We start from the raw sequence: 24,741 nt of genomic DNA, 5'->3' as shown, positions 1-24,741 counted from the left end.
TGAAATCAAAAAAAATTAAGAGATTTTCTCCAAAGAAATAAAATATGTGATCATCTTTTTAAAATGGTCCATAATGCATATGATACTGTCATTAATTTCAGTTAGGTTAGAGCAAAATTACAGGAAAGTCACTTTTAGCACCACAATAAATCAGGTCTACTATAAAGTGGTGAAAGAAAACTCACCAGAATTTTTTTGGCAGATGTAACTTTTGCTTGCTTTACACCCTTCATCTTTCCATTTCCCTGCCTGTTCAATAGGGTTCTTCATCAAAAAGACACAATCATCCTACAAGACAAGTGAGATTAACAAGAAAAAAGCTGTGGATAAGTAGGAAGCATTCCTACGTCTTCTGGATACACAAACTCATGCATCAGATACAGAGGAATAATATGAAGTTCATAAAACTCATACAACCAATGCTCAGGCATATTGCATGGCAATAAGCCTTTGCAGCTCAGCCCTAGGAAAGTCTGTCCTTGGATGAGAGAGGGAGTTGCAAGGCTCAGCACAGAGGCAGGAGGATGTGTCTGGGGCTGCCTGGACGTACACAGCTCTGTGCGCGGCCCTGTACGTGTGTGCCTGTGTGCAAGCTCCCAGGTGTGTGCTAGCTCTGGCCCACAGGTCTGTTGCTGTTTTCCTAGAAGTTGTGGGGAATTGCTCCTCAGCACTGAAGCTTACCTGGAGAGCTGCATTCCTCCTTCTGCCCCAGTTCAGGAGTAGGAGGCAAAGTGGTCACCACGGTGCAGTAATGTAGAGGTAGTTTGTCAGAAACAACCTTTTGTTGGAGAAACTCCCACACCCTTCCTGCTGCACTTTGGACCCTTTACCTTCCTCCTTTCCTCCCACAGCATGAGATGTGGCTTGGCCTCCTGCAGGGGTAGGCCCCCCTTGTCTCAGTTTAGCCCTATGCTTCCTCCAAACCCCTTTCTGGCACCAGCCCAGGGCTTGTCTGCAGGAGACAGAAGTTGCACGTGCAGTGATTTCTGGAGGGGAATGGTCACAGTCTTCTGCAGAAAGCATAGGCATGTGTGAGGTGGGGAAGCCCTGGAGATTCCAAAATCCCACTCTAGCCTGATGGTAGCTGTACCTCAAAGAACTTTTTTGCATTTTAACTGAATGTGAAGCAATACTCTTAATGAAAAAAGAGAAACTTGGTAGAGCTAGCACAGGGGTGTAGAAACAATACTATTGGACAGTACTCTACATTGACCATTTCACAATTACTGAGTAAAGCTAAGTTTTGTCTTACAATTACACACAAAAGGTATAGAGAACCCAGAAATTTCAAAGCACAGAGAAAGGATTTTTCAAAATGAAGATTAGGGGAAGATAAAAATTAGAAATGAAGACCCAGACTCCCTCTTTTGAGTATTTCATTCAATGCATTTATCTTGACAGGCTCAGTGCCAGGAAATGTCAATGCATGTAATTATCTGAGTATTTTCAAATCTAAACAACACTCACTGCATCCCGAAATGATATAGTTTATGCTATGGTTAATTTGAATATCCTGATGAGTCATGGTAAAGCGAGGGAAATTGCTCACATGTTTCAGTTTCGCATGATTCTTCTAAACCTCTGTCTGAACTCATACAGAACCATGACAAATACAGAAGCTGAAAAAAAGTGTGTAGATACACCTCCCACATGGATACTCTGCTTTTAAAAAGCAATGAGACAACAAAAACCTTCATAAAGGGAAGGACAGAAATACAGTAGTAGCTGCATACGTTTTGTTCATCTACCAAAGTTGTAGTGTTCAAGTGACAAACAGAAATTGATGCTTACCATACTATAATAACTTCGGGAACCTTTTGCCCAATTTGTGTAGTCTACTGGGCTTCCATCTGTCCACAAGTATGTGTGCTCCTGATTTATATCATTCAGTCCAATCCAAGCATCAGTTGCTGCATTTTTTAAGAGGGACATAAGGAAAGCTGAAGGGAAAAAAGAAAAATTGCATAAGAAAGGAAACGGAATGCACTCTTCCCCAATTCCACAAACTTTGGAGTGCCTGAAACCAGGATGATGAGTTTTCTCTTTATAATAAGATGCCAATCTCAGGACAAGAATGAAATTTATATATATTAATGGATATTTAACATCAGTCATCCGAAGTTGAAATTGGAAAAAAGTGTATACAAATTCAAGGATGGGCAAATTTTTAATGAAACAGGAATTTTTTTGTACACTCTTCTATGTTGTTCATCATCTGGCAAGCATGGAAAATGTCCTAATATATTACAGAAATTAACATGAGTGCACTAAGCCTTGGCACATAGAAATTGAGTCCACCAAGTGTGCACTCCCTTTTCTTCTTTGGTTAATTCATTTTTTATCATGACTTAATAACATAATTTCTAAACATACATAGCACTAAATAAACCTGACTTAGTAACCAAGTACCTATGAACTATGTATGAATTTGTGGAATACCAGATGCTGCTCTCCTTAGTTCCTGCCAAGACTGATTTTCCACTGAAATAATCTCCTTCCTCTGCTACAAAAAAAGAAATGTAAACCACTAGCATTGATGGAGTGAGGTAGGAGATGGTCCATATGCATCCCTCAGGACCTGAGGCAGCACACCTCCCAAGCAAACATGAGGCCTCTTAAAATATTTGCAACATGCTGAGCAGCAAGACCAGCAGGTGCTGAGGTCCAGCAGAACAAGGGGAACAGGGAGAAGCTGGGACATCAGCAGTGGAGCCTTCTGCTGCCTGAGGATGTGTCCTCCACTGGCACCCACAGCACCTGGCTCAGAAGCTGCTGCCCAGTGATTTGGGTTTGGATATTACTCCTTTTGTGTGCCATTTTGGCATAGAATCATAGAGTCATAGAGTCATAGAATCATAGAATCAGAGATTGACCATAGATGGATGTTACCTCAAGGATCAGCTAGCTTCTTAAAAGGAAAAAAAGTGGGCATTTAATTATATGGCAAAATAAAAAGGAATTTATTAAAATTTAATATATATATATAATTTATATAAAATAATTTATATAATTAAAAAAAATTTCATCAGAATAATAATTTTAGAAATTAATTTAAATCATTTATATAATTTATTTAAAAATAATATTTCAGCAGTATGTCCTATATTACACTCCAAAATATGATTTCAGGATTTAATCATGACACTAAAACCTGTGCAAGCATTTTTCCAAAAGTGCAATTCCTCATTCAGCATAAATTTGTATTGATATGGAATAAATAATTGCATATATGGCAGAAGGCCTAACATATTTTTAAATCTTTTTTTCAGAAATTACATGGTGTGTCATCGTTGTCAAAACATTGGCATGTTTACCTTGCTCTTCCTTTTTGGATATAGTAACCAGATTTCCTCCAAGATCAATGCAGTTGTTTCGTGCAGCATGCCATGTCAACGTATCATTTTCATTAAAGCCAAAGACTTTAAAACACTGAAAAAAAGAAGTGCGCCAAATCTGAATCTAGATGCTGTTTTAATTTCTGATGAAAATATCTCTGTTTGTAACAAACAAAATAAACTGGATATTTTATGTAAAAGGGGAGGTTAACTAATTTAACAGTACTTTCTAGCTTGTCTTCAGGTTTAAATGACAGAGAAGATCTGTACTAGAAAATTATAGAGCCCAATATTTTGGCATATATTTAAAAGAAGGGATATGCCAGTCTATTGATCTCAGCAGAAATTGCATTAAAACTTGTGAGCATAATTCTGAGATGTGACAGTGAGAAGAATGCTTAAGAAGACGTCAGGGAAAAAAAAAAAAAAGGATATGTTATTGAAGCAAAATATTTCATCTTCTGTTGCCCTATTTGTTAAACAGGATTTGATTCTCACAGGAAAATCACAGAAAGGAAATTATTCTGACATTGTAAAGAAAGCCATGAATTTATAATTTCTTGTAATATGATCTTATGAGGTTTAAGTCATAATATAGCTTTGTCAGAGTCAAGCAACCCAAATGTGCTACCTAAAGCATGCAACTGAAAAGTTAAGCAGTTAATTTGTGGAATAATTGAGGAAAATGGACAGTGGGCAGAAGTGGTATATAAACACTAAGAGAAGAGTTAAGGGAAGAGAGTTTGAAGCTCCTCTTCCAGGAGGTGAGGAAGAGAGAGAGATTTTAGGCTGAGAGAGCACCATGAAATAGAAGACACTGAGTTTGTGATTTTTCCTCAGGGCTGAGAGAGAGAAGGAAAAGGAAGACATCAGCCACTGGATCTCAAACAAAGGATTTCTATCAAACTGAAATATTTTTGCTCAAGCAAATTTGTGGTAACTAAAAACCCTGCTACAATTGAAAAACTGATTCAAAGATTTTTTTTTCATTCTGCTCTTTTAAAAATACAGTACATTGACATTTCTTACTTCACCTTGTTATCAAAGAGGAGCCAGTCTTCCATACACCCACCCTGTGGCGGTGGTGAAGTGGGAGCAACAGTTGGACGAACAGTGTTGTTAAGCCTTTCACAGATGAACAACTCAACACTGCCACAGTTGATATCATTCCACGTGCCTGTAAGAAAATTAGAATTAGAACCAGACAAAACAAAACGCAACCAAGACTGAGATAAAAATTGTCCTTTCCTAAAGAAAATCTGTTGTAGGAAGCAAAATTGGTTTTGCAAAATTGGTTTTGCAAAATTGGAAGCATTTGTACTTCTCTCCCCCAGGAGCAATAAGTTATTGTATGTCTGTTTCTTCAAAATATTCATGTTTCCAGCAAAATTTAGAATATAAATAATTTGTCTAGAAACAGATATTTCAATATTGCTAAACCATTGCATTGACAAAAGGGAGTTTTAGTTCAAATGCTTAAACCTCTGAGGTCTGTAAAATCTCTGGAATCTCTCTGTGTAAGGCACTCAGTCATGGGTGGCTTCCTACCTGAGCTTCTCACAATCTGAGAGCTTTCTGCTATCTTTTCTGCCTGTTGGAGCGTGATTTAAGAGGACAGCATTAACGTCATCACCCCCATTTTACAGATCAGGAATGAATAAGAAAATGACATACATTTCATTGGCTGCATTACAGGTAACCACCTACAGCAGAATTTTTCACACCTAATGTTTAATGGAGGCATTGTCATCTTAATTCAGAGAAGTTAAGGAAATGACTCATCTTATCTGAAAGAAGGTTTTCAAAACAGGACATAATATTTACTCCCCAAAAGTGTCCATATCCTTCCATTCACCTCTAAGAGAGCCTAGGAAAATCACCTCAGCTATAGATTTTGAGACTAGAAATGTTTAAAAGTAGAACAGATTTACTGGTCAAAAAAGGACTGAGTTCTTGGCTGGTATAAACACAATTGCTTCCAGTTCTCTGTATTAATGGACATTAAAGAATATTTTCTTTTAATTTAAATATTGTATAACATTGCTTAATAATAATAATCCAAGCCGTGGCCAAACCGTCAGTTTTTAGGAACTGCAGAAATGAAAGCAGATAGCTAATATCCTGGGGAGGTGGGCATAAAATGGACAGAAGTTAGAGGAGAAAAAATACTGACTCTATCTGCCAATTGTCTGATGCTGACCTGATTTATTTATCCACTTAGCAATTTTCCTACAAAATTGCAGGTGTAATTCAACGTGCTAGCTACATAGAGTTTAATTTTTTAAAGTACATAAATAAGAGACTAGAATTTAGTTTTCTTTGCTTTTTGAACATTATGAAACATCAGCCTGTTCAGTATGTTGACCCATCCAGCCTTGCCCACACAGCCCTCCCAGGCCTAAGGCACATTCTGGAGACTGAATGTTCTTACAGCACCCACCTGTATGGGTATACATGACCACACAGTTTTCATCATTATTTGCAAAATTGGGTTCATTTGGAGCCCAGGCAACATAGTTCACTGATGTTCCATCCATCCAACTGAAAGAAGAAATTTGAGGGAATTACAATCATAAGTTGAATTAGTTAATATTTCTTTGCAAAGGACACATTTGAGTTTTTTATTTTAAGTTTTGTGTATCATAGCTTACTAACACATTTTTCTCTGTTAAAAGGAAACCAAGACCTTCTACTTGGAATTAGTGAAAAATATTTTCATATCAACTGTAGTGTTGACTCAGACCAGATCTGAACAAATCATCTTTATTGGTGGTCCCAGCTTCTCTTGGTCTCTGAACATTGATAGTGTGCTGGAAATGCATCAGTCTAGGACTGGACCTGGATTTCTCTGGGGCACAGAAACAGACACTTGAGCTTATTCTAGCAATTTCATGGGTCAAAAGCAATAATACAAAATCTTGTAGGGTAAGAAATGGTCTTGAACCATATACTGGGAACCACTTGGAACCATTTTGTTAAGCATAGGAAATCTTTCATGTTATTTACCTATGTGCTATATTTTTCCAATCATGCATCAATCATTTCCTAGCTTGGTGATTCACAAATTTATTTTCAAAAAGTAGCCAAGAAAAAAGTGAAAAGGCCTCAGTGTGCTGGAAGTCAAGTGATGAATCAGACAAGACTGACAATCTTCAGGCAACAACACCTCCAGGACAATCCAGTGTTTTTCCAGTTTTGAGACTAAGTACATGCATGGCTTTGGAAGTAAATTACAGATTAGGAGTTCATCAGGATGCCTAGCTGCTTGCAAACCTCCTGAGTCAAATTAGAAAAAGCAGTACGTAATAAACCAGGAGAAAGAATACAAAGCAAATAGTGGCACCTTCATCCAACAGGGAAGAGAATTAAACTAGTGAGGGAACAAGGGAGGACTGGGAAAACAACGATCATCTGAGCAGTGAATGTGATGTAGAAAGCAGAATCTCCAGGAGCTGAGACTACAGAGTCTCTGTGGCTTGTGGCCAACAAAGGCAACCTGTGACAACAGAAGAAAGACTAAAATGAAGAGGCTGAGACTCATCTGACCAAGCTCTGAATCCCAAAATAATGCACTAGAAAAAGATGCAGCAGGAGAGAAGAATGCCACAGGAGACATCCAAGGCTCCAGGGGACATTTAAGATAATTCCAGGGCACTTTGTTTCCAAAAACATTTGTAGAAAAGCAACAACTCCATGTCACCTGAAGCTGTCCTGCCCTGAACTCTGAGAGTACAACCATCTGGAAAACCAGACAAGGGCTCTCCAGGATTGATATTTCACCTCTAAAAACCCCTTTGGTGCCTCTCACTGCAGGTTTCCAGGGTTCTTTTTCTTTGATCATTTCAACATTAAGTAATACCTACAAATACTGTCTGGAATATGTTGGAGACCTCCAACCAAATTTTTCTTTCATCTAACAAAGAAAAGATGATGATGCCTGACTTATTGTGATCCAACATCTCAGCCTCAGAACACAAAAGCAGAGTAAAGAACCAAAAGAAGTAGAAATAGATAGTAGAAATATGATGGGAGAAGTGCTTTGCTGAAGAGCAGAATTCCATTTCAAAACTATGTGAGGAGATAAGCCTGTCTACAGGTTGTGTCAGTCATTGAATTTCAACTATCTCCTAGAGCCAACCGTGTCAAACGTGGATACATTATGAGTCTGACAAAATTAATTTGTTTTTACTTACCGGAACGTCCTGTCAAGGCTCACACTTAAGCCAATGTAGAAGTTGTTCCCCCAGTCTTTATAGAAAATCTAAAACAAAAAACAAATTTACTTAGCTGTAATAAAATAGATTTCAAGTAAAATCAAAAAAAGTTCCAGAAATGCTGTAGTTTCTGCTGGTCAATGGCAGAGTATGTAATGTTCAGGGAGTTGCTGGAATTACGTGCCCAAACTGCAAAAATGCAAAATTTTCCTCCAATTTTCAGTATATAACTAGGGGAAAGAAAAAAAAAACCAAAACTAACACAAAACCAAAAACAACAACCAAAAAAATTTTTAAATTATCTGAAAAAAATGAGAAAAAAACTAGGCTAAGAAGGCAAGAATGACTTCTTAAGCAGGCTTATAACAATATTTTTGAGAGTTTTAGGAAAACATAGTGAGAATTTGCTGAAGGGCTACCAGTTAATTTTGGGGGTTTGTACTTGGTCATGTGGAGGAAAGAATGTAATAAAATTTGATTTTATTTGATTCCAAAACAGTATATCATCACCAGGGCATTCTTTTCCTATAAGACAATATCCTAACTTAAACCTTTGCTGCAAATATGGGATCTACTTTGACAAAAAGCTTTTATTGAATTCTGTGAAAAGAATGAGTTAGAAAAGAACATAATTAGTAGTTGCAGCTTTCAGCTAAAAAAAGCAAAATCTTTGAAAGTTGCAAAGCATTCCTAAAAAGTTGAGAGCATTCCTAAAAGGAAGCTGAGGATTTGTCTATGTATAACAAGTTATTAAAATAATTATTATAATAAAGCTTTTAAGTAGATAAGCCAATGAAAGGATGAAAGGTGGAAGTGATTTTTTTTTTTTATGATGGGGATTACTTTCTAATATTTCACAAACCAGCTGAAAAAATGTGCCTCAGTTCACAGAAAACGGTGCACTTTTCAAGCAAACATATTTCTTACATATTTCCAAAGAAAATTTTTTTCAGTTTCATTCTCAATGACAACAAGGTCACCACCATTCTTCTTGCAAAAGCCTCTGGCTCTTTCCATAGACATTGCTTCTTTGCTGAAGTAGTATTCCTTGTGTTTGTATATGATCCAGTCATCCTCACCAACAACATATTCATAATCTGCAAATGAAAACATTAATTACCTGTAATAGAAATTAACCTCATTACATGTTAATTAATTTTCTTTCATTGGAAGCACAAGACTTACTGAATGTGGAATTAGGCTCTGGTTTCGGTGAGGTTCCTGCAATATAAATCAATATTTGAGTATGTTTCTCAGCTGTCTCTCAATTATATTTACACAGTAGTTAGCATTTTAATTACAAACAATAATCTTAAGGGTTACGCAGTGTATGCTTATTTTTGTCACAGAATTTCTCAGAGTATCTGAAAAAAACAAGGGCTTCATTCAGCAAGCAGCATGTTAGAGCTCATCATAAGTTAACCTTTCGGAAACTGCCCAACTTTAGGCTGCTGTGTTTCTCTTCCCCAACATACTACATATACCTTCCAAACTTGTCTGTGTATTTCATGGATTAATTAATAGCTTTCAACTGCCTTTACTGAAATTATAGGTATAAACTGTTTTATTGTGATTGATGGCACAGCTGTCTCTAACACATGCAGATAGTGTGATCTGACCTGGGAAGGATGTTCTTATTTACCTCTCAAAGGTGCTAAAGAGAGAAAGTTATCTTACCTTTTTTAATTTGGCAAACAAAGTCCAGCATGTGTTCACAAAATAAATCATTCCAGTTCATGTTGAGATAGCCAGTAAACACGCCACATTTTTCATTCCCATCATAATTGTTTGGTTCTCCATGTGACCATTTTTCAAAATTTACCTGTAGTGAAAACACAACTTTGTTACTATTTTCCTTGTAAAAGGAAACAATAATTCTGTTAAAGAATGTACTCCATTTGATTTCATGGTCCATTTTGTTCTTTAATGCCAGACCTTTTAAGGAGATGTGCATGACACTTGAGTAGAATAACAATTCATCTGTGTGTTTGTAAGCCATGTTAGTAAACCAGGAAACTCTTGCCCCATTTGTTACCAGGAGAGACGATGTTCTCATGTCAAGCTCTAAAAAGAAATATGTTCTCTGATTTCTGGGTTGTATGTCCTGCTCAGATGTTTCAACCCAAGACAATCCATTGGCTCGGCCATATGGCCTTGGGCCTGGCAGATCTCGATCTACTTAAGACAATGAGGGCAGCAAAGCTGAGCTGGTGTAGGTGTATAAAATTATTTATTGCAGCAAATAACAAATGGGAATATAGAGATTAGCACAATCAGACTTGCTTGAAACAGGAGCTAGACTCCATCACCTTTTATTACTGTAAATTCTGTATTTTTATCTGTAACTATGAACTATTAGAAGATTTAAGACTAATTCCTACAAAGGAATCAAGTACTAGGCTTAAGGTTAATTGCATTTTATATAGGAGATATGAGAGATTTCTGCCAAGAGAGACATTTTTAAAAAGTGTCAAAAATCTGAAATAGCAAATTATTTACTCACTGGTGAGCCATCACTCCATGTAAATCCACTATCAGAGTCCAAGGCACTTAAACCCATCCAGAAAGAATAGTGAATATAACCTCTGTCTCTGAATGATTACAAATAAAGAGAATCAGACACAGCATGAAACAGAGAAGTGGAATGTATAGCATTACATTATTGTCAGCAAACTTGATACTCTAGATATAATTTGAGACAATGATATAAAGTAATCATTCAATTATCATGTGGGACTACATGTGCCAGGAAACAGTGAAACACAGATCTTTATGGGAAAGATCACAAATGCCATAAGTCCGCAAAAACCGAGTTAAAAGAAAATATATTTAAAGGTCTTGGTTCCACTAAGTTGCTTAGGCACTCATGGACTTGATTTAAACATTTATACAAGCATATCAATAGGTCAGGCTTTTCCTAGTCTTCCAATTTTCCCCCTTACTTAAGGTAGGAAACCAGCACAAAACATTCTTTTAATCAGGAGTATTTTATCTACTGATCAGCTACAAATGAGGTAAGAAGATCTGTTTTATCTTTTTGAATTAACTTCAGTTAAAACCAATTTTGATTATATTTCTCTCAATTTTGTTTATGTTCAGGCAACTTTAGTGCATGGCGCCACCTTCCCAGAGGTGTGTCAAGAAAACCTTTTGCTCACCTCTTTTTACCCATTTTTTTTCTGACACTTTTTACACCATTTTTGTAAAGTAGAAATTGATCCCCTGAAAGCCTTTATGTCTTTCAGACAAGTACTTTTTAAATTTTTTTCTTCTTCCATTTAAATAATGGACTTTGCAGATACTTACAGTCTAGCTATCAGGTTTTGTTCTTCTTCACTGTGGATACATGCAAGATCTCCTCCAATAGTTCTGCAAAAATCTCTTGCTTCAAACCACGTTTGCATTTTTTCCCTTCCTCCCTGAAAAATCTATAGAAAGTGGGCAATTAAATACTCTATTGGATATTACAGATATTTAAAAACACAAATATGTGCTTCTATCTTGTTGTGATCTTCTGGTCTCATTCTATTACTGACTATTTAATTGTTCAACCGTTCAACCTGTGGTTGTCTATTAAATTTGATTATTGCTTTTCCTGTCATCTCAGAGTTCCTGTGGCTTCAAACTTCACACACATATAGATTTTTCCAACATTTCCCAACCATACCACTTGGGGATGGCTGGGCACGTTATCACAGACTGTCTGTTAAATAGGCAGGGTAAAATCCACCTCCCATGCATGAACAAAATATATTCTTATTTAAATGGCAAACATTTGCATTCAGAAACGAAACACCTACTTTGAAGCAGAAGCTGCTCTGAGAAACAGACTGCCATCCCTCTGGGCAAAACAGGAGAGGGGATGTTGTTGGGGGAGGAGGGGGGGGGGTGACTCCCTCCACCAGCTGCTTGCAGAGAAACGTGTTTGTCTCTTCACAGTTCAAAATATCCCATAATCCAGCTGAACGTCCTGTTGCCATGGCCACACAGCCTGTCTCCTCTCCTTCATAAAACATAAAGTTGTTAAATCTTATTGATGACTACATCTTCTCAAAATATCTGCTGCTTATTTAAGAGTAACCTGTTCCCACTGTGTTTGGATACCAGTGGCTCACAATAGCTCATATGCCTTCCTATTAAATCATTTAAAAATTTTTGTAATGTAAGTTTCTTTTATGTTATGCTAGGAGTTACTTAAAAATACCCATCAAACAACAAAAAACTAGTGATACCCACAGACATGTGCAGTCCCAAGTGATCTTCTAGAGGGAGTTGCCACAATCCCTGATCTATCCCTTTAGCACAAATAAAAAGCAGCATTATCCTTTTTGCTGTTTTATGCCAGAGAGTTCCCAAAACACTTTTTAGCTTTCAAACCTTCACCTTGTCATTCCCCAGAGCAGGAACTCAATGGCCCCATGGCACTTACCAGGCATTCCTACATTCCAGTGAGTGAAGGTGACAGGATCTCCACTAGCCCACCTGAATGTCCCCTGTTCTTCCACATCTGAAAGACCAATCCAGAAGTATTTTTCTGGTTTGAATCCAATTATGGAGGTCAGAAAAGCTTGTTCATATCTGCGAAGAGTAAGCACCGAACTATTGTATCACATTTTATCAGAATCTGTGCATTTCTTCAAACAGTTAATGGTAGCAAAACTGGTAAGGCTAAGGTGATTTGTCAGTACAAATGAAGTGAAGCACTTGTTAATTATCTTACTTCCATAGGTATAATTATCATACTAAATAATTTTTCCCTTATATTTTGCCAAAGTAAATTATATCTAGAATTTAGGATGATTCTATTCACCTTTTATACTGTGCAATGAACACAAGCCATTACTTAAAGTAATGCGTACATATTTCTTATTCTCTATAAATAAGAGCTACAGTTTTACTGAGCTTTATGATAAAGCTCAGTAAGAGCTTCTAGATCTTTAAATCTTGTAACTGTGGGGGGGAAAAAAATCAACTTTTATTCTAATATTCTTCCAGATCTGGCTGTTGCAAAGAATGAAAAAAAAAGGCTGAAAAGCTTGAATCCGATAGAAATAAATAGTTCCATGTTTATCTGTTTATTTTTAGTTCAAAAAGTTTTAAAACAATCTGCCAATCTGGAGTTGTTGTGCAGGTGACCCATTTTTTTAATTTCCAGAGGTGACAACAGTGTGTGTAGTAACAATAGCCTGAATGTTTCTATTGATGACCTAAAAGCCCCTGATGTATTATGAAATACTTCATCAGCTCTACCTTAAATTTTCCTGGGAAAGATTGGTATCACACTAGATAGACATTATGAATTGCTGCTAGGTAAGAAGAAATTTCTGTTCAGCACATCCATCCTTGTTATATACATTAGAGGATGACAGTTGTGTTTCCATACCTGTCTCTTACAGTAGCCAGGTAACCTTTGTTTTCTTCACAAACTTTTTTTGCATCTGAAAATGTTGTTGGCAACTGCACCAAGGAGTAACAGTAAAAGCCATGCTTCATCCAGCCCTGGCAGTGTAAAAGCAGAGATGTGCAGAGAGGCTGTCAGATCGCATGGTTTTTTGCACTTCCAAAAGCCACATTAGTACCACACCCCAAGTCAAAACCAATCCCAAAGGCCAAGAAAGGAACCAGGAGGATAATCAAGCATCGCTTTTGTGACTATAACTCCATGTCTTGTCCCTTGATACAGGACACACCAGGGGTCTTTGCAAGCAGTGAGCAGTGGTTATGCCTTGGGGCTGGCAGCCACAACCACTTTGCAGCTCCCTGTGTAAAGTTTCCTCTGCCTTCTCAGTGCATAAGCAGCTGTTACAAGAGTTTACAATCTGCAAAACAGTCAGCTCAAATATTCCTGATTCCTGTGGCAGACTGATAGAACTGAGGAGGCATACAACCCTTGACTCGTGTGTTACACCCTGAAAAGATTGCTCTGCAGAGAGCAGCTTTTATGGGTGCAGTGATCAGTTCTGCAGTAGGAGACAGCTGAGTGAAATACACTTGTAAGGGAATAAAAAAATAAGTCAATCTACATTTCAGTTAAATAAAGCAAAAGTTTCCCTATCGGTCTAAGTATCAATACTTATGAAATTAGCAGTTTTCTAGACTCCACCAAGAACAGTCAAAATAATTTACTTCCATCATAGTTATTATCATGGGAGAGAAAGCAATATCCAATCACCTTTTACTGCTTCTGTTTTACACTTACTTTCTGGCAGCCTGGGTAGGTAATTTCAGCCTCCCCTGCTTCTTCAGCCAAGGGTTTCCTTTTACAGACATAGCCAAATTTCATTTCACAAGCACTGTCAGCCCAGGATCCATCCTAAATATTGTAAGAAACCATAAAGAGAAGTGAAAGCTAGAGACAGTTCAGGTCCAACAAGAATATCCATCCTCAGAAAGAACCCTTCAGTCTTCTTATGTCTGAGACTGTATCAGATCTCTTCCTTGCCTTCTTTTTTTCTCTAAAACTCACAAATACATACAGTAAGGGACACATTTCCTCAGAGGTGAGGTATTAAAGATTCAGGGACTGAGGAGAGCAGGAAAGAAACATTAGGTTCCTCTCTATTCTCACCAGCATAGCATCTATTATGGTCATATAATGATGACTATGGCAAGGAAATGTTTGATAAACCAAACATAAAATATGAAAAAATGTCTTGTGTAAGTCTTTTTCCACAACATTACACCTTTTTTTAATAATGAGTAGAAAGCAAAATAAAATCTGGGTTTGTGCCTCCAAAGTAACTCTAAAACTCATATATTTTAGTAGTTTTAGAAAAAAAATGAGAATGTCTGTGCTCCAAGAATCTGTTTGTCTATGACCAGTCATGTTCCATGTGGATGATGAGTGATTTCAACCAATTTCAGATGGGAATTGTCTCAGAGAAGACAAAGTCTCCATGCAGTGTACTGCTTCTGGTGCATCACACAGCTTCCTAGATCTGGTTTCAAGTATCCCTCCACAGTAAAATATCTTAAATTAAACCAAGTTCATAATTTCTTTTTCTTTTTAATCATTAACGTTTTCATTTTGGGAGGCAAAAGGATGGAAGAAAGTATGAAAGGGGGAAGGTATTTTTACCTGTCCCTTCATAAGGATGCAATCTGCCTTATTCCAAGTGTGGGTTGGCTGTCCATAGTGCCATTTGGTATAAGTCACAGGTGTGCCATCACTCCATTCAAAGTACATTTGAACACTGAAGTCATTTAGACCAATCCAGAGTTCATCATCTGGCTCTGGGAATACAAAGTTAATTGTGGGTATGGATATATCATAGAATGGAATAATTACATCTCACACCCAATTTTGACTGAAGAACTTAAAAAAAAATAAGACCATGGTTATAATGATTACATGAATAATAGCAAGAGCATAATCCCAGGTTAAAAACAAAAAGAAAGAAAGTGATCTTCAGGAATACTCACTGTACCCGAGCTGTGACACTGTGAAACTGTACTCTTCAATATTATGAATGCTTGCCAGATCTCCATCCTCTTTTCTACAGGAAGACTGGGCTTCTTTCCATACTTTTGGTGTTCTATAAATTCTGTAGCAATGACCTGCATAGGCCACCCATTCCCTGGGGCATTTAAAATGCTTTGAATCGCCTAAAAGAATTATGTTATTAATGAAAAGTTCTTTTTCATTGTTTTATTTACATAAAAAAATTACCTGTGCCGATATGAATTTGAAATATTGGAGCACATACTGAAAGAGGAGAGAGGCCAAAATCTGAGGGTACAAAGACTAAAATACAAAATTTCCCCTCCTATTTGTGCTTCAAGCTCCCAAAAAAACTGTTTTACAGAATTAAATAAACACTGAGTAATTTGGCATGCAAAAGTGCAGGGCACAAATTCTCATTCAATTCCTCCTTTGGCTGGGAACAGCCAAGTTCTAGAGAAAAGGGCCTCTTTTCCTACTCAGGGACTCTATCTTGGTGAATTCTGTAGCTGTTTTTATTTTTTTCTGGAAGCAGCAGGTGCTCAGGAGCCAGTTGGAGCTCCTGCACAGCCCAAATCATATCAGAGAGTCCAGACACAACCACATTGTACCAGAAATGCTATACCAGGCATTCCAGCTGCACAGAAATGCCACACACTTTGTTCAACACTGATTTCTTGGTATGAATTCAGTATGGCCAGCCCATCTTCCATTGCTTGGAAAGTTGCCATGCTCTGCACCTACAGAGCAAACTGAAGAGGGGAGGATGTGTGCCCAGAATTGGTGTGTAGACAACTGCTTTGTCTGATGCTCTCTGGGCATGGTTTGGACCTGCGCAAATTACATTCCCCTGAGCAACATCCAGACATGGTTTGAAGGTTATCAGGGTCAGATACGTGTTCAAGTGAGCTGCCTGGATACAGCCAGAAAGTACAGGATGTGCATGCTCCCCTGAGCTGTATAATCTCAGATACTCATACAGATTAGGGGAGTGAGGTGCTGTGAAGTTAGTTGTGTGCTGGGAATTCCCAGTTAAGCAACTGCACCTATTTCTTCACATAGCTAAGACCTAATCTGCCTCAAGTAAAAAGAGAGCTCCACAGCGGAAATGTTCCAGATGCATAGTCTGATTTTTTTCTTTCAGAATAGAACAAAAAGGGTCACAGACAGCAGGGGAGCATGAACCTAGCTCACATCTTTTAGCAGGACATAGGTTTAGAGTGTATATCAGATCAGAGGATTTTATCAGTATTTCATGGTCTGGATAACACGGCTAAACACCTAATCTTGCATTCTTCAGTACCCTGGGCTCTTTTCCAAATGATGAACAACATTTAGATATCATCTTCAAAATGAGCCAGAAAATTAAAGTCTTCTTAATATTTGACCCAGGCCAACAAGTGTAAGCAGTGTGTTTTGACAGTATGTTCCCTTTTCATGTAGAACATCCTCACAATATTTCTCACTGAGTGTAAAAGTGGCCTTAGCTATTGACCAGTGTACCTGAGGCAATAGTGAAAGAATCCAAGGAGGTGTTTCTCTTTTGGCAGATATATCCCAGTTTCCGATCACACAGCTGGTTTTCCCATTTGCCATTCCTACCTTGGAAGGTCCCACATATTTTTCCAGATTCCACTGAGGGATTTCCTTTAAAAAAAAGCAACAGAATCCCTCTGTTAACAATTAAACTTTTCACCTCTTCACAGGAGGGGGTGTGCATGACCTTTGCAGCTGCAAAGCCACAGGGGTATTATTCTCTAGAGTAATAAATCCCAAGAGGTGTGACAAGGGAGCATCACTGTGATGGGAAGAGGAGAGGAGGAGAGAGAAGGGGAGGAAATTTTGACCCAGATGTTGATCATCATTTAAGAAAAGTGCACTTACCTGGAGCCCAGTTGAGGTATCTGAAAGGACTTCCCCCAGCCCACTTCCAGCCGCTGTCAAGTGCATCATAGAGACCAATCCAGAGCTTTGCATTGATGCCCAGGTCACTAGTGAGCCCTAAATGGCCAAAACAGTCAGGTTTTAAATACCACTGATTTTTTTAAATTATTCAACAAAACTTGAAATAATATTTTAAAACACGAGTGGTATATTTTTTCAGTATAAATTAGATTATTTTCATTATTTTAATATAGGGTTCTGTGAGAAGAACAACTCTTGTAAGAATGTCACTGGGACCTATTTTAAGAGATAAATACAAGTGTCCATGTTAAAGCCTTGGATCTGACTTACATTTTAAACAGTATTTTTTCTTTTTTTTTTTTTTTTAATTTTAGGGTATTTTTACTTTACCTAATAAATACATTTCTTCACGAAGATCTGTGATGCTCAATAATTCTGCATCCTGCTGCTGGCAACTTTTTCTTGCTTGGTGCCATGTCAAAAGTGACTCTGAGTTTATCTGATAGTGTGTTTCTGTCACAGGATTTGTTTTCCAAAACTTTCTGTGGGTGGTGTCTATAAAAGATGATACCAGCAATTTGACAAGATAATCATGTTTACTAACCCAGAAAATAAAATCTTTGCTGCAGACTAAAACTATATAACTGTGTGATTTGATGATTTTTACATACCTTTTTCCTCACATAAATATACTTTTGTCCATTCAGTATTAAAAATGTTTCAATCACATTAGGAATTGTTTATCCTTACAAACCTAATTTTTCTACATTGACCCCGTTCCTTTTTATTTATGTAACTCATCTACTTCTCTCACATTTCAGTCCACATTAACCCACTCACTGATAAATTCTACCTCTACGAATATTTCTCTCTTCACCATATAGAAGTTTTGGTCTCCACACCCATTTCTTACCTTGAGATCGGTCTTATGCTCCTCCAGACCACCCAATAAAACAGAAATTACAACATGTGAATTGGGGATGAAGGGGCAGGGAATTTGTGTATGGAAGCACTGAAGGCAGGTGAAGGTCACTGTCTTCAGTGTGTCCTACACCCTTCCCTTCACTAAAGCCCTCCATCCATTACCCACCACAGTCTCCTGATAAATCTCACCTTCCTCGTCCACTGCACTTCCTTTTGTCTTGAAAAGGAAGACAAAAGTCCTAGGGGTTTCCTCTTTGTTTATCTATCAGTCCCAGTCACCACCCTCAGAATACTCCCTGTGAGTCCCAGTCTTGGGGACACTGTAGGACAGTGGGAGTGCAGAGCAGATGGCTCATGTCCTTGTTGATGCCTCATGTCCTTGGTTGATGCCTCATGTCCTTGTGGCACGGCTCACCAGTGAACTAGATGAGCCAGAATTCAGCTCACTGTCCAATGCTACTTCCACATCCCAAGAACGTTTTGACCATGACAGTGGATGACACTTTTTCTTAACAGCTCTCCTGAGATTTTTATAAATAAATTACCTTTTAGTGGACAGTTTCCAAACAAGTGGTCTTTATCAAAATCTGGAGAAGTTGCACACCAGAGGGAGTCTGCATCATCCCTTCCAGGGATGCATTCAGCATACCATTTCCCCTGGTACTTAAAAGGGAACACACAGGGTGCACCAAAGGCATTTCCTCCCAGGGTATAGATATCTATGGAGAAAAGCAGACATCAATACTCAACAGTCAGCTGGCATCAGATGCTCACCACAGTGATGCTCACAGCCAGTTTTCCATGGGCAAAGCTGAGTCATGCAGGGCTCAACACACCAGTGCTTTGTTGCTCCAAACCTCTAAAGGGCTGTTGTGCCAATCAGATATGGCTATGGCAAAACCTTCAGAACTTTTAGACTCTCAAACACTTAATTGGGCCTCAAACTAATTTCTGTTTATCTTTGTCATGCCATTGTTTTCTGGACTATTGTGTCAGAGGTCCCTGTGACTGAGCTTTTCCCATGACATACATACTTCTGTCCTTAGATAATATATATATTCTCTTTTTTTTCCCCTGCATTACTGAAAAAACTTGGAAAGGAAGTATCACAACATTTTTATTAGTCTTCATGAGAGGAAACTGTATCTTAAATTTGCAAGGACTCTGCTAGGAAGTGACCCTTCCATCACTCTCCACTCTAATTTGTCTGTACAAACTTATGACAAACTTGGTTCCTGTGCAACAGCTGTAGTGTACAACAAAAATTTATTCTATTGTTATATAAATTCCCAACATACCAGTGTCACAACAGAAAGGAGATTGATTACTTGATCCTGAATGCCCTTTCTACATAGCCCAAGAGTCATAAAATTGTAGGAAAAGGAGGTCTTACTCTCTAGGGGTCTTTTTCCAGGATGATAAAACCTTGCATCCTAAACCATTTTGCACCATTTTGCCCCATTTTTCCTTTTTTTTTTTTTTTTTCTACTTTTTGTTTTTACTAGGCCTGGAAAACACTAGGTAAATAATGTTAATTGTGGATTCCTTCTATCTAAAGTAGAATTTCACTTCTTAGAGATTATTAATGGTCAAACAAATAAAAGCAATAATAAAAACTAAATATAACACAAGCATCTCTTCTACAAATTGATCAGACATATTTTAAAAGCAGTCATAGATTTCCTTTTGCTGTTGTTGCACAAACAGAATTCCCATTCTTCCTTATGTTTGCATCATGGGCCTTTTATTCTATCATTTGGAAGAATTGCCCTTTATAAGTTATGCAGAAATGTATACAGCTATATTTGCTGAAGAGTATACTAATATATTCACCTTTTATTTCTACACCCTATTTATAATTAGTTCCTCTGCTGATGTCACCCTATGATAATGGTTCTGCCTGTCAAGCAGGCAGTGGCATGCTTTGTAGGAAGGGGCAGTCAAGTCACCAAGAAATAGAGATGGAATTTCAGTACTCACCCTCATAGCGCTGAGAGCACACGCTGTCTGCACTTCCATGGATTTTCCACCTGCTCCCTTTGCTGGATGCTTTGGACAGCCTCATTTTCTTCCCCTTCCCCTTGCCATAGCTGAGAAACAAATCCTTGCCGTGGGTTGCAAGTGTCTCATTTCTGCATTCCCACCACTGGAGTTCGTTTGTCCTGTTGCAGGATTCCAAGGTGACGGCAGCCTCGTCGTCCTTGGCAAGCACTCCCAGGCACAGCTTGAGTGCCACGCTCAGCAGCTGCGTGGGAGAGACCCACCTGAACTTCTGAAACTCATCATGCTCATCACACGTGGTGGTTATGACTGAGCTAGAGTTCTGAGCTTGAGCACAGAGCTTGTTATCTTCATTATAGATTGAAAACATTCCCCTACCTACAAAATAAAATTGTAATGCAAACACTTGAGGAGAGGTTTCTTAGGAGATAAAGGCAATTAGTTGCTATATGACAGTCTGCTACCAAAAAAAAGAAAGAAAAACCACCAAACACCAAAACAAAAAAAAAAAAACAAAAACAAACAAAAACCCCAAACCAACCAACAAAACCAAACCAAACCAAACCAAAAAAACCCCAAAATAGTATATATAGTTCACAGAGAGATAAATCAATCAAAGTTAATCATTGGTATGAAGGACATTTATGAAAATATTCTTAAAATGAAAAAACACAAGAGCTGAAAATACAGCCCTTTCAAGAGAAATTGTTCTTCTTCATATCCCTCCTGAACCACAGTGGTCTCAAAAAGCATGTCAAAAATGACCTTCATTACATTTCATCATTACTTCAAAGTTCCACAAAATCATATTTAAATGGGCTTTAATTCTGCATGTAAGAGTACTTTTTTGCTTTAGAGCTATTAAAAATTATTTGCATATTCAAAATTAAATAATTTTTATATTTGGTCCAGAAAAACACTGGTTTTCAGCTCACCAAGAAAGTGTTTTTCTTTTTTGGTTAATTATCTTGGAAATATTTAGCAGCTGGGCAAAAATTCATTTCTTCACAGAGTTTTACTTGTAGGTTTCTCAGGAGGGAAGCCACAACTTGCAGCATCATCAGTTCTAAGAACAGTTAAAGTACACCAATGTCCTAAGTGCTATTAATAACTACATTTGTAAATAGAAGTGTGAGACACAGAACATCAGGTTTTTGTTTCTTAAAATCCACTTCAACAAAAAGCCTCCTCCAAATCTTCACTGTTTTTGCATCTCAGCTTGCATCCCTTTGCTCCCTTCTAGGTGACAGGCAACATCACCCAACTCACTGGGCAGTGCCATTGTCCTTTACCCAAGGTTTCTTGCCAAGGCCAGAGTGCTTAACTGGGCCTTCACAACCCTCCCATCCCAAAGCTGACAGGGAGTGCTTGAGCAGCCTTGGTATTGTTGCTCTGAAAGGCTACAGACCAGAACAAGCCAGATAATATTTTCCCTGACAGAGCTCTCTGGCTGCAGTGGCTCTTGGGCAGGTTAGCAGAGGATGGGATAGAGCTGGCTTGGTCTCACCCAAAAGCATGCCCAGAAGGAATTGTCTGTGGTGGATTACATCATTGATGCATTGGATGGTCCCTGCTGCCATTCAAGCAATAGTACTGGACTTCCAGAGTTCTCTAGCTGGGAACTTGCCATGGAAAAGACACAGTGTTTTTTTTTTTTTTTATCTCTCAGCAGTAGGAGAGTGTGAAATCTAATGGATGGGAGATGTTAAGGTCCTTCCTAAAGCTCTCGGCTTGGAAACAAGTTTTCAATATTCACTGATCAGCATGCTATGGTCTAAAAGAGAGGCCAAAAACTCAAAGCACACATCAGCCCGTAGTTCTGTGCATGCTGAGACTTCACTCAGCTGAAGTGCTCTGTACTGAACTCTTCTATCCTCCAATGGAGTAAAATTTTGTCAGCTTTTGTCTGCAATCAGCTTTCTCAAGAATCAGCACTGACAAGGTTATGGCCACCTCTGCTGGCATATTCCTTTCACTCATATGCCACATTGAAACCTGGGTTAAGGAAAGAGAATGCCTATGCAGGCATCACCAAACTTCAAGCTGAACATAACATTTTCAAATGATATGCTGTGACTAGATCTAAATTCATTGGCCACTAAACGAGATAACAAGAACACATGTTAAAGAACTTGAAAACCTCCACACTAAGCAGAGGACAAAGACTTACCAGACATTTGAAGAGATGTACTAATGGAGAGAAGAAAAATCAGCTGCAAGTAGAGAGACATGGCAAATATTTCACCCCTTTCTTCCCTTCACCTCGTATTCGTCCTAAAGACCAAGTCAGTGCCTTGCAAGAAAACCCCACTGCACTGAAATGGATTAACAAACCCTTTTTAAGACCCGACGGATACAGGGAAGTTCTGAGCTTCAAATAAGGAACTGTGTCATGTCACATGAGTAATTTTGAAATAATACATTAATGAGTAAACTTTGCTTCCTAAGCTAGTTTTTCTACTGTATAAAAGTTTGCCAAGGAAATATAAGATGTAACAGGTAAGATTTTAAGACATACCTTATAATTCAGAATCATTATTTTTACCAAAAAATGAGGTTACTGTCTCATTTGCAAAAATATATAAAAGAAGTAAAAAAGAAGAGCAAGATATGTCTGTATCAATACATGATGAAAAAAGCCAGAGTGCACTGCAGTTTTGTGAAAAATCTGCTGGGAGACCATGCATAGTTACATCAAGTAACTATGACCCTGGAGTCGGAGAGAAACAGAATTTTCCACGCCTGAAATTCCACAGAAAAGAAAAAAAATAAGCTGTAGAAAGTCAGATCTGCATTCTACAGGAGACACCTATTCTTTCTTCTGCTCCGTTCTTGACTATATGCAGGAATAATTACCCAACTGACAGTAACAGCTGAAAAAAATTGGGAAAGAAAACACACAGTTCTAGGAAGAAAAAAACCTGTAACTGGAAAATACTGCATTTTCAACTACTGCTAGTGAGGAAAATTAAACTGATGAGGAATACTGCCTCATTTTGCATCCCACTAGTCTGTGAAAGTTTGCACCCCATAAAGTGTGCACCCTACAGGCATTCTGACAAAATTCCGATGTTTACTTTGATAAAACTTTCTCCATGATAGTTGAAAGAGCTCAAAAATCTTAGAGCACAGGGACAAGAAAAGGAACTCTGGTGGAAGCTTTGCATCAGTTTTTGCATATGGACTTTGAAATTTTTCATTTCCCATACCTGCAGGAGAGGCTGGTGTGGCATACCTTCCCCAGTATTACATCTGCAGCAAAATTGCTGCTGTTACAGGTAGTGAAAACCCTGGACACCCACATGAAGTTGTGGGATTTTGCTTCTATTACTCTGACTCAAATGTAGATGAACGACTGGGTCTGAAAATGTATGCAGGGAATTGGAGTAGAACAAAGCCACAACAGTGAGGGAGAACGGTGGAACCCCAAGGCCAGCAGACACAGCTAGAGCAAAGCCACACAAAGAAGGGAGCCTGAAAAGGATACTGAGACTTGAGCAAAGTGGAAGAAATGAGGGCTGCTCCACAAAGCAGCAGAATCCAATTACTCACTAAGCTATGATCCATATGTAAGGATGGCTGCAGTCAAGCATTCTGGTACTCCCCAACACTGGAATGTTTGAACATGCAGCCTCAATTTTCCAACTTTCCTTCCTTCCTTGTTCAGGACCAAGACAAATATATCTTGTGGTTCTGCTGTATAAAACATCCCAGAATATACAAATCTACCAGAGTGTAACAAGGACAATTACAACAGAGAAAAGGAAACTGGTTCTGTTCTGAACAAAGACCAGTGGTTGGTGAGGGACTGGTACTGATAATTTGTTGAGAGAGGCTGAACAAGAGTAAAACATACTGAAGTCAGCTTTACCTCAGTGTTTGTGTGTTTGAGCAGATTACATCACAGCCCATAAAGCGGGAAAGAAAACCAGAGGACTGGGAAGATGTGCTCCAGGATCTGCCATTTGGCAAGGCACAGTCTGACATTTTAAAAGTGGCGAGGAACAAAAGCTGCTGGGGTTTGTGTTGAGTCAGCATTGTTCCTCTGGCAATCTCTGCTCCCAGGCAGGAAGTTACACTCGCAGTGTGCAGATTCACCACCTTTCTTCTAAAGTCCAAACTTTTTCAGAGAAAAGGGGAAATGAGAATTAAACACAAGTGCATCAAGAAACACAGCAATGTGAAGAGACAAAACCCCACACACTATTGAATATTGCCATCAAGTCATTCCTCAGGTGCTCACAGAAATGGATGGGTGAGGCCATCTGGATTCAACTGGATGCTTCCCTATATTCATTTTCAAAAACCTAGTTATATTAAAATATGAAAGTAATTTGTGATCATTTAGCCTGTTATAACTTGATATAAGATTTCAATCCAGAATCCCCACACAGAGGACAATCACAGTTTCCAAGCTATAAACATTTATTTCTTTAAAAAAAAAAACACTCTAAACTTCAGTTGGAACATTCTAACCCAAAAGAAAAAAAGGGAACAACCTTTCTATTTTTCTATTTTCATGCTACATAATGAAAGATTTTTTCCTTTCATTTTTCTAAACCTCCTGATCAAATGTAAGAAATCTTGGCAGCATCAGAGGATTATAGATATAAACTATTAAGGATATATAAAAACATTTATTTGCTTTTCTATTCATATTCTCTTGTTCATACTATTCATTGTCTTGTTTTTCAAGACATTATGTTCCTTGTTTTTACAGCAAGTATATTTCAGAAAAGCAAGAACCCAATCCCTCTGTGAATATATATATATATATATATATATACATATATATATATATGTATGCAAAATACAGCCTGAGACCTCCCCTAAGTAGTATCATTTACTTGGGAGACAAAGTTAAAGATCACAAGAGCAACAGTTTGATTCTAAGGCACCTGACCAGCCCCAATATGAGCAG

The 24,741-nt window shown here is 38.1% G+C and overlaps 1 protein-coding gene across 1 annotated transcript in view; it reads right to left on the bottom strand.

The window, feature by feature from the left end:
- The window catches only part of LOC121338199 (macrophage mannose receptor 1-like), a 31,691-nt gene extending 9,566 nt beyond the window's left edge, over positions 1–22,125 (bottom strand). The window contains exons 1-23 of the mRNA XM_041408919.1: positions 21,991–22,125; positions 19,800–20,198; positions 18,365–18,538; positions 17,286–17,450; positions 16,875–16,991; positions 16,494–16,637; positions 14,972–15,154; positions 14,628–14,782; positions 13,749–13,862; positions 12,933–13,048; positions 11,979–12,127; positions 11,350–11,552; positions 10,856–10,977; positions 10,053–10,140; positions 9,227–9,371; positions 8,735–8,770; positions 8,477–8,646; positions 7,529–7,596; positions 5,776–5,876; positions 4,370–4,512; positions 3,315–3,429; positions 1,792–1,940; positions 186–288 (exon numbers count right to left, since the gene is read on the bottom strand). Coding sequence (XP_041264853.1) covers positions 186–288; positions 1,792–1,940; positions 3,315–3,429; positions 4,370–4,512; positions 5,776–5,876; positions 7,529–7,596; positions 8,477–8,646; positions 8,735–8,770; positions 9,227–9,371; positions 10,053–10,140; positions 10,856–10,977; positions 11,350–11,552; positions 11,979–12,127; positions 12,933–13,048; positions 13,749–13,862; positions 14,628–14,782; positions 14,972–15,154; positions 16,494–16,637; positions 16,875–16,991; positions 17,286–17,450; positions 18,365–18,538; positions 19,800–20,198; positions 21,991–22,051 — 3,220 coding nt within the window. The 5' untranslated portion in view covers positions 22,052–22,125. The remainder of the gene's footprint in view (positions 1–185; positions 289–1,791; positions 1,941–3,314; positions 3,430–4,369; positions 4,513–5,775; positions 5,877–7,528; positions 7,597–8,476; positions 8,647–8,734; positions 8,771–9,226; positions 9,372–10,052; positions 10,141–10,855; positions 10,978–11,349; positions 11,553–11,978; positions 12,128–12,932; positions 13,049–13,748; positions 13,863–14,627; positions 14,783–14,971; positions 15,155–16,493; positions 16,638–16,874; positions 16,992–17,285; positions 17,451–18,364; positions 18,539–19,799; positions 20,199–21,990) is intronic.
- Between the last annotated feature and the right edge of the window lie 2,616 nt (positions 22,126–24,741).

This window comes from Onychostruthus taczanowskii, unplaced genomic scaffold (assembly GCF_017590055.1).
Source record: "Onychostruthus taczanowskii isolate IOZ18803 unplaced genomic scaffold, ASM1759005v1 scaffold3, whole genome shotgun sequence".
In the NCBI taxonomy this organism is placed as follows: domain Eukaryota; kingdom Metazoa; phylum Chordata; class Aves; order Passeriformes; family Passeridae; genus Onychostruthus; species Onychostruthus taczanowskii.
This window is presented reverse-complemented; position numbering and strand designations above follow the sequence as displayed.